At 16.4% G+C, this 14,347-nt stretch overlaps 1 protein-coding gene across 1 annotated transcript; it reads right to left on the bottom strand.

Annotated features, from left to right (window-relative positions):
* Positions 1 to 1,077: 1,077 nt before the first annotated feature.
* Positions 1,078 to 13,726, bottom strand: LOC138360809 (homeobox-like protein HDP1). The gene is made up of 10 exons (XM_069320345.1): positions 13,633 to 13,726; positions 13,129 to 13,326; positions 11,628 to 12,554; positions 10,446 to 11,001; positions 9,486 to 9,638; positions 8,059 to 8,303; positions 7,805 to 7,870; positions 3,138 to 3,350; positions 1,668 to 1,874; positions 1,078 to 1,235 (listed from the first exon to the last, which is right to left on the bottom strand). Exons 1-10 carry the CDS (start codon positions 13,724 to 13,726, stop codon positions 1,078 to 1,080), a joined length of 2,817 nt encoding a protein of 938 aa, XP_069176446.1.
* Between the last annotated feature and the right edge of the window lie 621 nt (positions 13,727 to 14,347).

Below are 14,347 nucleotides of genomic sequence, written 5' to 3' on the forward strand. Positions count from 1 at the left end.
GAGTAATGAAAATGAATAAGTATATATTTTTATTTTTAACTTTATTATTATGTTCTTGTGCAACTAAAACTGAAACATTATATATATATAAAAAATGTAATGAGTTTCCTAAAAAATATGAGTTTCAATATAAAAAATTAAATAAAGATGAAAAATTAGATGTAATTATCAATAAATATCAAATTGATTTAAAAAATAGTGAAATATTTATTGATAAATTATATAATTTAAACAATTGTTAATTTATTAAATTAACTTTATAATATTTATTTTTATCACTTATTTTAATTAATTCAGAGTTATTTTTAATATAATCTAATGAAACATAATAATATTTAGCATATTTAAATTTATTAATCATATCAATAAATATTTTATTTAATTTAATTATATTTAAATTATTAGTGTCTTCTTCTGTTTTTAAATCATAATCATTTATCTTTACAATTAATACAAATTGTAATTCATTTTTTATATGTTTATTTAAAGCATAATAATTAATATTACAATATTTTTCATCTTTTGTTGATTTTAAATCAAAATTTAAGTTTAAATTTTGATTATTATCTAATGATTTAATATTATAATCATTTAATTTTTTATTTAAATTTAAATTTAAATTTGGTTCTTCTATATTAAACTTATATTTACTATTTAGTTTTAATAAATATAAATTTAATAATTGTTCACTAAATATTTGTAAATAATCAATTAATATTTGATTTTTTCTTGTGTTATTTAATTGTTTATCATATTCTTTTATATTTGATATTATTATTTTACTTCTATAATGATTTAACAACATATTTTTTATATAATTTAAATCATAATTAAGATTATTTTTTAAAAATTTATAATCTAATGTAAATAATTCTTTAATACCTATTTCTTCTTCTTTAATATTATTAATATAATTTACTAATTCACTTAAATCTTTAAACATAATACACTCCTTTTAAAATTTACACATTTTAAATATAGTATATTTTAAAAAAAAGTCAATAGTAAAAGTGTTTATTAATTAAAAAAAACACTATTTTTTTTAATTAATAGTGTTTTTTTTATTATTATATTTAATTAATCTTTAAAAAGATTATCTAAATCTTCACAATCATAATTATTTTCATTATTTAATACTTCATAATTATTTTCATTATTTGTTATTTCATTTTTATTATTTAATATCTCATCTTCATTAATTTTAAAACTATTTTTAAAATTAAAAAACTCGTGTACTGTTTTATGTATATTATTAAAAAATACTTTATTTACTATATTTCTTTTTGTAGTTTTAACTTCTTTTGTTTTTTTATCAACTTCTATTTTATCATCAGTTAATAAAAATATAGTTTTTAAAGCATATTGTTTATTATAAATAATTCTATCATTAATTTTATAATATATATTTAACATTTTATTTAAATTAAATGTTTTCTCACTTGTTTTAAAATATTTACTTAAATCACTTATTTTATAATTATAAAAATATAAAATTTTTACATTATCTATTTCTTTATTTTCTATAAAATTATTATAAACATTATTAAAAAAATCAACATTTACATTCTTTTTATTAATATTATCATAGTCATAAACATTAGATAAATCAATTATATTATTATCTTCATTATTATCAATATAAATTAATTGAAAACCAATTTTTTTACAAAATAAATCTTCTTCAATTTCTTTTACATTTTCTTTTATTTTTTCTATGAAATCATTATAACTTATAACACTCTTCCAATTTTGTAAATATAAAAACTTATTTTGATAATCTGTAAATGTTATAATCTCATCATTAAATATTTTACTAGTATCATCACTTAATAAGTGTATTCTTTCACACTCATTATTATCTTTATTATATTTTTCTGCAACAAAATAATTAATATTATTTAATTGTTCTTTCATATATTTATCAACTCTATGTGAATAAAATTGATTACTATTTTTAACATATTTCTCTTGTCTATTAAAAGCATCTTTTGAAATTGTTAATTTAATAACTTCTTTATTACAATCTTCACATAATATTTTATTATCTATAATATCTACAAATTTAAACAATTTATCATTTGTATAAGTTTTTTTATTATTTTTTTAATAAAATTTGTATTTACTTTAAATCCCATGTTTTTTCTCCTAAAGTTTTTGCTAATACTATTTAATTATAGTATATATATATTAAAAAGTCAATAAAAAAAACACTATTTTTTTATTAATAGTGTTTTTTTTATTATTAAATATTAATTAAAATCAACATTTTCTTTTAATTGTCTTTTTATTAAATTATTATCTTCAAAATTTATAGAGATACAATCTAATCTTTTATTTATTTTAGAAGTTAAATCAACTGTTGTTTTAATTTCTTTTAAATCATAATCATAATCTAACTTACTTAATTTACTTATAAAATTAGATACATTTATTTTATAAATATCTTTTAAAAGTTTATTTAAGTGTGATTTTGATATTGTTAATCTTTTTGTATCTTTATTATATTTTAATAATATTTGTTTATTAAAATTTAAATGTATATTATCTTCTTCACTATAATGTTCAACTTTATTTTTTAAATTATATGTAATAAGTATATTACTATCATTACTTAAAACATTACTTAATATATTTTCAATATTTTCTGTTATACTTACTGATTTAATCTCATCAATTTTATCTTTTATTAATGTGTTTATATAATTATTTAATAATTGTTCATTAAAATTAACTAAATTTATTTTTTAATATTTCTCTAACTATCATTACACTTGATAATGTATTGCAAGTATGTCTAAATTTATTATCTTTAAATTTTGTCATATAATTTAAAAATAAATTATTATATTTATCTAAAAAATATTCTTTATTTAATATAAAATACTGTAAAAATTCATCATAAAAACCATAATTTTTATTTATATTTTGATTTATATAAGCAAAATTTTTAACATCTTCTGTATTAAATTTAACATTATTAAAATCAATTTCTAATATTCTTAATAATTGCGCTTCAATATTTTGAGAATATTTGAATAAATTTATAGCACTAGTATTACTACTAAAAACAAAAGTATTTTTAAAAGTATTTACATTTTTTAGAGAACTATCAACATTTAAACGTTGTTTAGTTCTACCATTTTCCATCTCGTACACAAAATCTTCTAAAAAGTTTTCATCTTTTTGTATTTTAGATGAAAGTTCATCACAATATAAAGCAATACTATTTAAAATACCCAATTTTGCATCGATACTATTTTTAGTATCGCTTTTTGTTACTTCTAAAAAGTTTGTATCACCGAAAAAATTTCCTGCTAATCTACTAACAGTTGTTTTTCCAGTCCCACTATCTGTAGAAAACAAACAGATAGTTTGACTTAAATTAGTTAAATTATTAAAAATACTACTTAACATTGTTAAATATGAAAATTGATGCTGTAAAAATCTTTCATTATTTATAAAAGATAAACATTTTTTATAAACTTCAATATTTCCAGTTGTTTTTGTTTTTACAAACATATCTAAATCATTATCTCTAAAATTAGATATGTAAACTTTATTATTTATTGTTTTATTATAATAATAATTTTTATTTGCTATTGTAAAAAATTTATCACCATTTATTTCATTCCAACCTAATTTTGTTGGTCTTAATGTTTTTATATTTTTTCTATTATTATCTTTTATATTGTTTAAATAATTTTGTATAAACACTTCAAATAGTCCTTTTTTTTCAATTGTAAAAAATATACCGTTTTTATTCAAAAATGATTGTAATTTTTTACAATCTGATATTATAGAAGTTTCAACTTCTATAATATCTTTATTGTTTAATTTAATAACTAAATAATTATTTTTAACATCATTAGAAATTATTTCTATAACTTCTATAACATCACATATTTTTTCATTTATAGAATATTGAATATTATTTGCATATTTTATAACTTCTTTTGTTACAGAATTATTAACTACATTATAACCGATTTTTTTTAATGTATTAACATAATTAAAATCTATAACATTATTATTTTCATTTTTTTCAATTTTATTAAACTCTTGAGTTTCTTCAATATCGTTTAAAAAATCATCACTAGTATAATTAATTTTATTCATAATTTATATCCTTTCTTGTTAGTTTGTTGTTGTTTTGTTTTGTTATAATAACTATAATATACTGATTTTAAAATGTCAACAACTATTTTAAAAATATTTTAATTATTTTTTAACAAACTTAACAATTGATTTTGATTATATTCTCTTTTCTCTAATTTTTTAAAAACATTAAAATCAAAATCATTATAATATAAATTATGTATAATACATTTATTTTTTTGTGAATTACGATATATACGCGCTATTGATTGCTGATATAATTCATTAGAAAAAACAGCATTAAAATATATTATATGATTTGCTCTTGTTAATGTTATAGAATGAGCACAAGTAGAAATATTTGCTATTAAGATTTTAATTTTATCACTATTTTGAAATTTATCAAATATTACACTTCTTTCATCATAATTAACACTACCATAAATTTTTGCGCAATCATATTTATCTTTTAAAAAGTTATATATATTATTTATTTGTTCTACAAATTGACAAAATATTATAACTTTATCATTAACTTGATTTTCTATTATTTCTTCTAAAACTTCATATTTACTATCAACATTAAAATTAATAATATTATCATTAACATCTTTACAAGTACCACCAAGTATTTGGAACAAATTAATATAATTTACTGCACTATTACTACTATCAATAATAACTTCTTTATTATCATTTAATAATTATTCTTTTTTTAATTGTTTAAATTGTTCTTCTAATTTTTTATCTATATCACAATGATAATATTTATAAACAATTCCAGGCATATCAATACAATCTTTTATTTTATAAACAATAGATGGTTTTAACAATTGACTTACTGTTTTATAAGCATCTTTTTTTTCTATATAAATATAGTCATTAATTTTATTTTCAATTAATAATCTAAAATTATTAAAATTTGTATATTTATTACTATATAATAATCTTAAAAGTCCATAACTTTCACGCGCATAATTAGGTGTAGGTGTTCCTGTCATTACATAAACATATTGACTTTTATTACATAGTTTTATCATACTTTTACTTCTTTTTGACATTGCATTTTTAAAAACTGTTGCTTCATCTATAATAATACAATCAAAATTTATACTATTTAATTCTTCAAATAAATTACTTATACTATTATAATTTATAATATATACATCTAAATCTTCTTTTAATAATTTTAATCTTTTATTTTTATTTTTATCGTGTATAACTTTATATTTTATATTTAAATTATTATTTTCAATACTATTATACCAAGTAGTTTTTAAAGATGATAATGTTGACACAATTAAAACTTTTTTACAATTATTTGATAATAAATGATACATAAAAACAGATATAGCACACTCTGTTTTACCTGTACCTGCTTCGTTAAATATAAAGCATTTTTTATTTTTTAACATAAATTTAATTGTTTCTTTTTGATGATTAAATAAATTATATTTTAATTCAAATTGATTATTATTTAATGTTTTTATTATAGTTCCCATTTTTTATTCTTTATCTATAAAATTTTAAATCTTTTAATAATTCAAAAATATTATTATCATTTTCTAAAATTTTTAAATCTATATTTTTAAAATCTAAAAAACATATAAAACATTTCTCTAATGTTTTAGAGTTTATTAAATGACAAATTTTATAAATTATTATATTTTCATTTTTTTCATTATAAAAATAGTGAAAATTATTATAATAATTTATAAAATTTATATCTTTATCTCTTATTGATAAAACTTTATCTTTCATAATTATTTTATCATCTTCATACTCGCTATAACTATCAACTATACTTAATTCATTAAATAAATTTATTAAAATATAATATTTATAATCATTTAATGAATTATAATTAATACAGGTTTTTAAGTTCATAAAAAAACACTCTTTAAATTTAACATACATACAACTATAAGTATATTAAATTTAAAGAGTTTGTCAATCTATTTTATTAAAGTTTTCTTTTATTTTTTACATTATTTACATTATTTACATTATTTAAACTTATATTTTTCATATCACTAATCAACATTAATATTCTTTTTTCATTATTTATATTTTCTTCTATTCTTTTTTTTTTTGTTGTTTAATTTGATGATATATATTTAATTGCTCTAAAATATTTTTATAATCTTCTGTTTCAATTTTATTATTATTTTCTAAATATAATTTATATTGTTTTAAATCATTAAAATGTTTGTTAACATTATTCAAATATTCTATATTTTTATTTTTTTGTATTTCATTTTTTTTTAAAAATTCATCAAATTCACTCATTATAATTCTCCATTTTTTATTTTTATTTTATAATTTTCTGTTTTTAAACTATTCCATTTAAAATTTTTTTTAGTATTATCTTTTAAAAATAATACTGTGATATTATCATTATCAACTGAATATTTATAATCTTTATTATTTAATTCTAATAATAAACTCTTTCTTTTTTTATTAGAATTATTTATTTTTAATGATAAATCTTTATTTTTATACTTATTTATACTTTTATAAACAGTTTGTTCAGAAACATTATATTTTAAAGATAAATCTTTAATACTTTCATTATTTAATATATAATCTTCATATATACATAAATTTTTAAATATTTGAATATTTTTTATTCCATAAATTTCTTCTAAATTTTTTATTGAAAAAATATTTTTAATCAATTCATTTTTTGTTAATTCTATCATAGTTTATTTCCTTTTTATTTATTTTTTAATTTAATATATTTTCTTAATATAATATCATTAAAAAATAATGATATATTTTTATTATTTAAATTATATTTTAATATAAAATCATTATATATTTCAAAATTTTCATCAATATTATAATTATTTACATTTTCTAAATCTTTTGTAAAATCTTCTTTTAATTTACTTATAATATAATCAATATCATCTTTGTTTAAATTATATTTATTTAATAATTTAAAAAGATATTTATTAAACAAATTTACTTTATTAATTTTTAAAATTTCTAAAATATTTTCAACATTCATATTCTAACTCTCTTTTTAATAATTTTATATATTCATCTATATTCATTTCAACATCATCTATAATTATTGTAGTATTACCATCATTTTTTAATTTTATTGCATTATTTAACATTTTATTTAAAAACTCATGTAAATTTTCCATTTTAAACTCCTTTTTAATTACTGTTATAATAACTATAATATACTATTTTTAAAATGTCAACTATTTTTTTTAATTTTTTGTATATTTTATCTTTTTTTAATATATTGTTTTTTAATATACTTTCTTCAATAAATGAATTAATAACATCATTAACATTGTTAATTTTAATATTATCACTATTATAAATATTATTAAAGTTAAAATTAACAAAATTATTAAAGTTATTTATAAAATAATTTAAATCATTTATATATAAATTATTAATTTTAACATTATTTATAATGTAATTAGTGTTAATTAAATATAAATTTAAAAAATTATTAATATTATTTATTAAAATTGTATTTTTATTATTACTAATATGTAAATTAGAACAATTTATATTATTATTTTTTTTTCTATATAATTAAAATTACAATATACATTATTACCTATTATTTCTGGACAATATTCTAAATTATTTAATTTATTATTACTACAAAAAAAATTATATTTTATTAATTCTGGACTATATTTTAAACTAGTTAAATTATTATTACAACAAGAAAAATTACCATTCACTACTTTAGGACAACCTTTTAAACTTGTTAATTCATTGTAATCACAATAAAAATTACCATCTATAATACCAAATTGTATTGGTAATTCTTTTATATTTTTTTATTAATATTAACATCTTCATATACATTAATTATATTATTTATAATTATGTATTTTTTAATATTTAATTCTTTTAATATATTTTTCATATTTAATATTTAATTTAATGGACAGTAAAAAGGGTCACTTTCTATATAATTTAAATCACATTTTAAATCTCTTAAAACTTCAGGACAATAATCTAAACTTGTTAATTTATTACTACTACAATTAAAATCTCTTTTTATTAATTTAGGAGTATATTCTAAACTTGTTAATTCATTATTACTACAATCAAAACTACCATCAATTACTTTTGGAGAATATTTTAAACTTGTTAATTTATTATTAGAACAATCAAATGTATATCTTATTTCTTTAGGACAACCTTCTAAACTAATTAAACTATTATTACTACAATTAAAATAACCATTAATAAATCTAAATTGAATTGGTATATATTTTTTTTTTTAGAAAATCTACATTACCATCTACATCTACTGTTAGATTATCATTTATTCTATAATTTTTTATTTTTAATAATTCTAAAAATTTATATATATCTTTTTTATTATTTAACATTTTATTCATAAAAAACTCCTTTTTTTTGTTTTTTGTTATTGTTATATAAATATATTACTACTTTTAAAATGTCAAGCAATATTTTAAAAATATTTAAAATAAAAAACACTACTTTTAAAGTAGTGTTATGTTTTTTGTTAATTTATTTTGTTATCATAATAAAAATTACCATATTTTAATAATGGAATATATTTTAAATCAATTAATTAATTGATTATTACTACAATAAAAATCACCACCAACTACTTTTGGACTACCTTTTAAACTTGTTAAATTACTAGAATAACAATAATAATAACCATTAATTTTATTAAATTGTATTGGTATTTCTTTTAAATTTTTATTTATTAAACTTACATTACCATTAATTTTATTAAATTGTATTGGTATTTCTTTTAAATTTTTATTTATTAAACTTACATCACCATTAATTTTATTAAATTGTATTGGTATTTCTTTTAAATTTTTATTTATTAAACTTACATCACCATTAATTTTTATTAAATTGTATTGGTATTTCTTTTAAATTTTTATTTATTAAACTTACATCACCATTAATTTTATTAAATTGTATTGGTATTTCTTTTAAATTTTTATTTATTAAACTTACATTACCATTAACATCTACTGTTAAATCTTCATTAATAACATAATTTTTAATATTCTTTTCATTTAACCAATTTTCAATATCTTCTTTTGTATTATACATATAAAACTCCTTTGTTTTGTTTTGTTAGTGTTATATATAATATAATATACTATTTTTAAAATGTCAACTAATATTTTAAAAATATTTACAATAAAAAAAACACTGCTTTTTTATTAGTAGTGTTTTAGTCTTAAAATTCAATTTAATTAAAATCAATTACAAACGGCTTTGAATTAAATTTATTATAATTAATTGAGATTTTTTTAAATTTTATATGCTTATTGTTTTCTATGAATGTATTAACATTATTTATATAATTTTCTACTGTATGGCTATCTTTGTTTTTTATATAAAATTTTACATACTTATCAGTTTTACTTAAAACTATTCTGCAAAAATCTGTTTCTACATTTTCTATATCATAAATAATTTCATCAGCATCTATGTTATTAATATCAATATTATCATCATGTAATTTATATAAAAATAATGATTTTCTGCCTGCATGTTGTTCTATGCTATGAAATAAGATATTGTGATATTCACTAAATAATGAATCTTTATAGTATTCATTTTTATATGCATTTCTAAAGAAAACATCTTTCTTGAAAATATTTTCTTTTTCATTTTCATATATTATTTTATAATTCTCTTCTCTATCACAGTTAGAGAATACATATTTTATATTAATATTATGCTTTATATTTTTTAATTTTTTGTAGAATTTTGTCTCAACATACACAACATCATTAGAATTAACTTTAATACTCTTAATATTAGTTAATTTTAATAAAAAATGTGACAAATTAAAATTCATAACATTATCTATTTCTATATTTTCTATAGTATCAATATTTATGTTTTCATTTGTGATACAGTAAATATAAGAATTTATCTTCTCTAATGTTAAATCTTTATTTTTTCTTAATGATAACAACTTCTTTGTTTTTGTGAATTTATATCCAGTTTTCATTTTAATTTCCTTTTTTGTTAGTGTTATAATAACAATAATATACTATTTTTAAAATGTCAATAAATATTTTAAAATAAATATTATAATTTATTTTTTTTAATTTACAACTATTAATAAAATAATAACACTACTTAATATATAAATAAGTAGTGTTATTATTTTAAATTAAAATTTTAAAGTTTTCTTTTTCCTGATTTTTCATTATTTAATTTAATAAATTCTTTTAATAATTCATTTTCTTTTTTACTTTTATTAATTTACTTTTTCTAGAAATTCTTCTAAATCTCCATTTTCATTAAAATCACTATATATTTCTTTTACATTTTTTATATAGAAATTAAAATTTACTAACTCTTCTTCATTTATTTTATTTTTTTCTATATGAATCAATTCACCATTTATTTCTTTAGGGAAATATTTAAAATCTGTTAATTTATTATAACTGCAATCAAAACAACCTTTTATTACTTCTGGACAATCTTCTAAATCTGTTAATTCATTATTATGACAATAAAAATTACCATTTATTACTTCTGGACAATTTTCTAAATCTGTTAATTCATTATTATGACAATAAAAATTACCATTTGTTTCCTTTGGACAACCTTCTAAACTGGTTAATTCATTATTATGACAATAAAAATCACCATTTATTACTTCTGGACAACCTTCTAAACTTGTTAATTTATTATTATTACAATAAAAATATCCATTTATTATTTCTGGACAACCTTCTAAACTTGTTAATTGATTACTATTACAAATAAAATCACCATCTACTATCTCTGGACAACCTTTTAAACTTGTTAATTTATTATCACTACAATAAAAATCACCTTTTACTACTTCTGGACAACCTTCTAAACTTGTTAATTCATTCTTATAACAATAAAAACTTCCACTTACTTCTTTAGGACAACATTTTAAATTAACTAAATTATTAGAACTGCAATTAAAACTGCCATTTATTATACCAAATTTAATCGGTATTTTTATTAAATTCTTATGTGAAATGTTAACATCCTCATTAACATCTACTGTAAAATCTTCATTTATCATATAATTTTCAATTCCTATTTTTATTAACCAATTTTCTATTTCTTTTTTTGTATTATACATATAAAACTCCTTTGTTTTGTTTTGTTAGTGTTATATATAATATAATATACTATTTTTAAAATGTAAAGCAATATTTTTAAAATATTTACAATAAAAAATTATCTTTTTAATAATTTATTTTCTTTTTCTATATTTTTATAGTAATTTATTTTTTCTAAAAACTCTTCTTTGTTTACATCACTGTTAAAATCACTATGTATTTCTTTTTTACTTTTATAAAATGTTACTTTTTCTAAAAATTGTTCTCTACTAAATTTAAAATCACTATAAATTTTTTTTATTTTTATCATATTGCAATTAAAATTAAATAATTGTTCTTCTTTTATTATATTATCAGTACAGTCAAAATAACCATTTACTTCACTTGGACAACCTTCCAAACTTGTTAATTTATTTTTATAACAATTAAAATTACCATTAACTATTTTTGGAGAACCTTTTAAACTAGTTAAGTAATTATCACTGCAATTAAAATAACCATTTACATCACTCGGAGAACCTTTTAAGTTAGTTAATTTATTTTTATAACAACTAAAATCACCATTTACTATTTTTGGAGAACCTTCTAAACTTGTTAATTGATTATCAGTACAAGAAAAATCACCATTTACTTCTTTTGGAGAACCTTTTAAGTTAGTTAATTTATTATTGTAACATCTAAAATCACAATTTACTTCATTTGGAGAACCTTCTAAACTTGTTAATTGGTTATCAGTACAATCAAAATTACCATTTACTATTTTTGGAGAACCTTTTAAGTTAGTTAATTTATTATTGTAACATCTAAAATTACCATTCACTATTTTTGTAGAACCATCTAAACTTGTTAATTGATTATTATAACAAGAAAAATTACCATTTACTTCTTTTGGAGAACCTTTTAAGTTAGTTAATTTATTATTGTAACATCTAAAGTCACCATGCACTCTTTCTGGAGAACCCTCTAAACTTGTTAATTTATTATCAGTACAAGAAAAATCACCATTTACTTCTTTTGGAGAATAATCTAAACTGGTTAATTTATTATTGTAACATCTAAAGTCACCATGCACTCTTTCTGGAGAACCATCTAAACTTGTTAATTGATTATCAGTACAAGAAAAATCACCATTTACTTCTTTTGGAGAACCTTTTAAGTTAGTTAATTTATTATTATTGCAATAAAAATTACCATTTATTCTGCCAAATTGTATTGGTATTTCATCTAAATTTCTATTTGAAATATATACATTGCCTTTTACATCAACTGTTAAATCTTTATTAATAGTGTAATTCTTAATACCCATTTCATTTAACCAGTTTTTAATAATTTCAACTTTCTTACTTTTAAATATTTTTAAGCCTGAAATTTTTTCATAAATTTTATTGTACATATCATTACTCCTTTTTTTTTTTTTTTTGTTATTGTTATATATAATATAATATACTACTTTTAAAATGTCAATAATTATTTTAAATAAAAAAAACACTACTTTTAAAGTAGTGTTATATATTTTAATTAAAAATTATCTTTTTAATAATTTATTTAACATTTTAAATAATTTATTTTCTTTTTTTATATTTTTATAATAATTTACTTTTTCTAAAAATTCCTCTTTATCACCTTTTTTATTAAAATCACTATATATTTTTTAACATTTTCTATTTCACAATTAAAATTTACTAACTCTTCTTCTTTATATTATTAAAATATATTGCTATAAAAATATTATATTTTTCTTTAATTTCTTTAATTTCTTTAGGGAAATATTTAAAATCTGTTAGTTTATTATTAATACAAAAAAAATCACCATTTATCACTTCTGGACAACATTCTAAACTAGTTAAATCATTATCACTACAATAAAAACTACTATTTATTACTTCTGGACAACCTTTTAAACTTGTTAAGTGATTATTACCACAATCAAAATTACCATTTACTATATCAGGGCAACCTTTTAAACTTGTTAATTCATTGTTACTACAAGAAAAATTACCATTTATAACTTCTGTACATCCTTCTAAACTTGTTAATTTATTACTATGACAATTAAAATTACCATTTATTATTTCTGGACATCCTTCTAAACTTGTTAATTCATTTTGACTACAATTAAAATAACCATTTACCACTTTTGGACAACCTTTTAAACTGGTTAATTTATTTCTATAACAGTCAAAATTACCTTTTATTTCTTTAGTACAATTTTCTAAATTTTTTAAGTAATTATTACTACAATCAAAATTACCAGTAATTATTTTTGGAAAACTTTTTAAACTAGTTAATTTATTTCTATAACAGTAAAAATTTCCATTAATTATTTCAGGACAACCTTCTAAACTTGTTAATTTATTATTAGAACAATTAAAGTCACCATTAATAACACCAAATTTAATTGGAAAACCTTTTAAATCTATTTTATAAAAACAAACATTACCTTGCACATCTACTGTTAAATTTTCATTAATAACATAATTTTTAATATTCATTTCATTCAACCAATTCTCTATTTCTTTTTTTGTATTATACATATACTACTCCTTTTTTTGTTTGTTAGTGTTATATATAATATAATATACTATTTTTAAAATGTCAATAAATATTTTTATATAATACATTGTTTTTACTATAAAATTTAATCATATAGTAGTACTTTTTATTATATGATACAATCACAATACTTTTATAAAATACATCATTTTTACTATAAAATTTAATCATATAGTAGTACTTTTACTATAATAATACAATTATAATACTTTTATAAAATATATTGTTTTAACTATAAAATTTAATCATATAGTAGTACTTTTACTATAATAATACAATTACAATACTTTTATAAAATATATTGTTTTTACTATGAAATTTAATTATATAGTAGTACTTTTTATTAAGGTATACAATTACAATACTTTTATATAATACATCATTTTTACTATGAAATTTAATTATATAGTAGTACTTTTTATTATAAAATATAACTACAATACTTTTATAAAATATATCATTTTTACTATGAAATTTAATTATATAGTAGTACTTTTTATTAAAGTATTATATAAATATATAAAAATTGTCAAACATCAATTTATTTGATTTTTTACTTTATTTTTTATAATATAATACTTTAAAAATAGTATAGTCTTAAT

This window comes from Procambarus clarkii, unplaced genomic scaffold (assembly GCF_040958095.1).
Source record: "Procambarus clarkii isolate CNS0578487 unplaced genomic scaffold, FALCON_Pclarkii_2.0 HiC_scaffold_122, whole genome shotgun sequence".
NCBI lineage: Eukaryota > Metazoa > Arthropoda > Malacostraca > Decapoda > Cambaridae > Procambarus > Procambarus clarkii.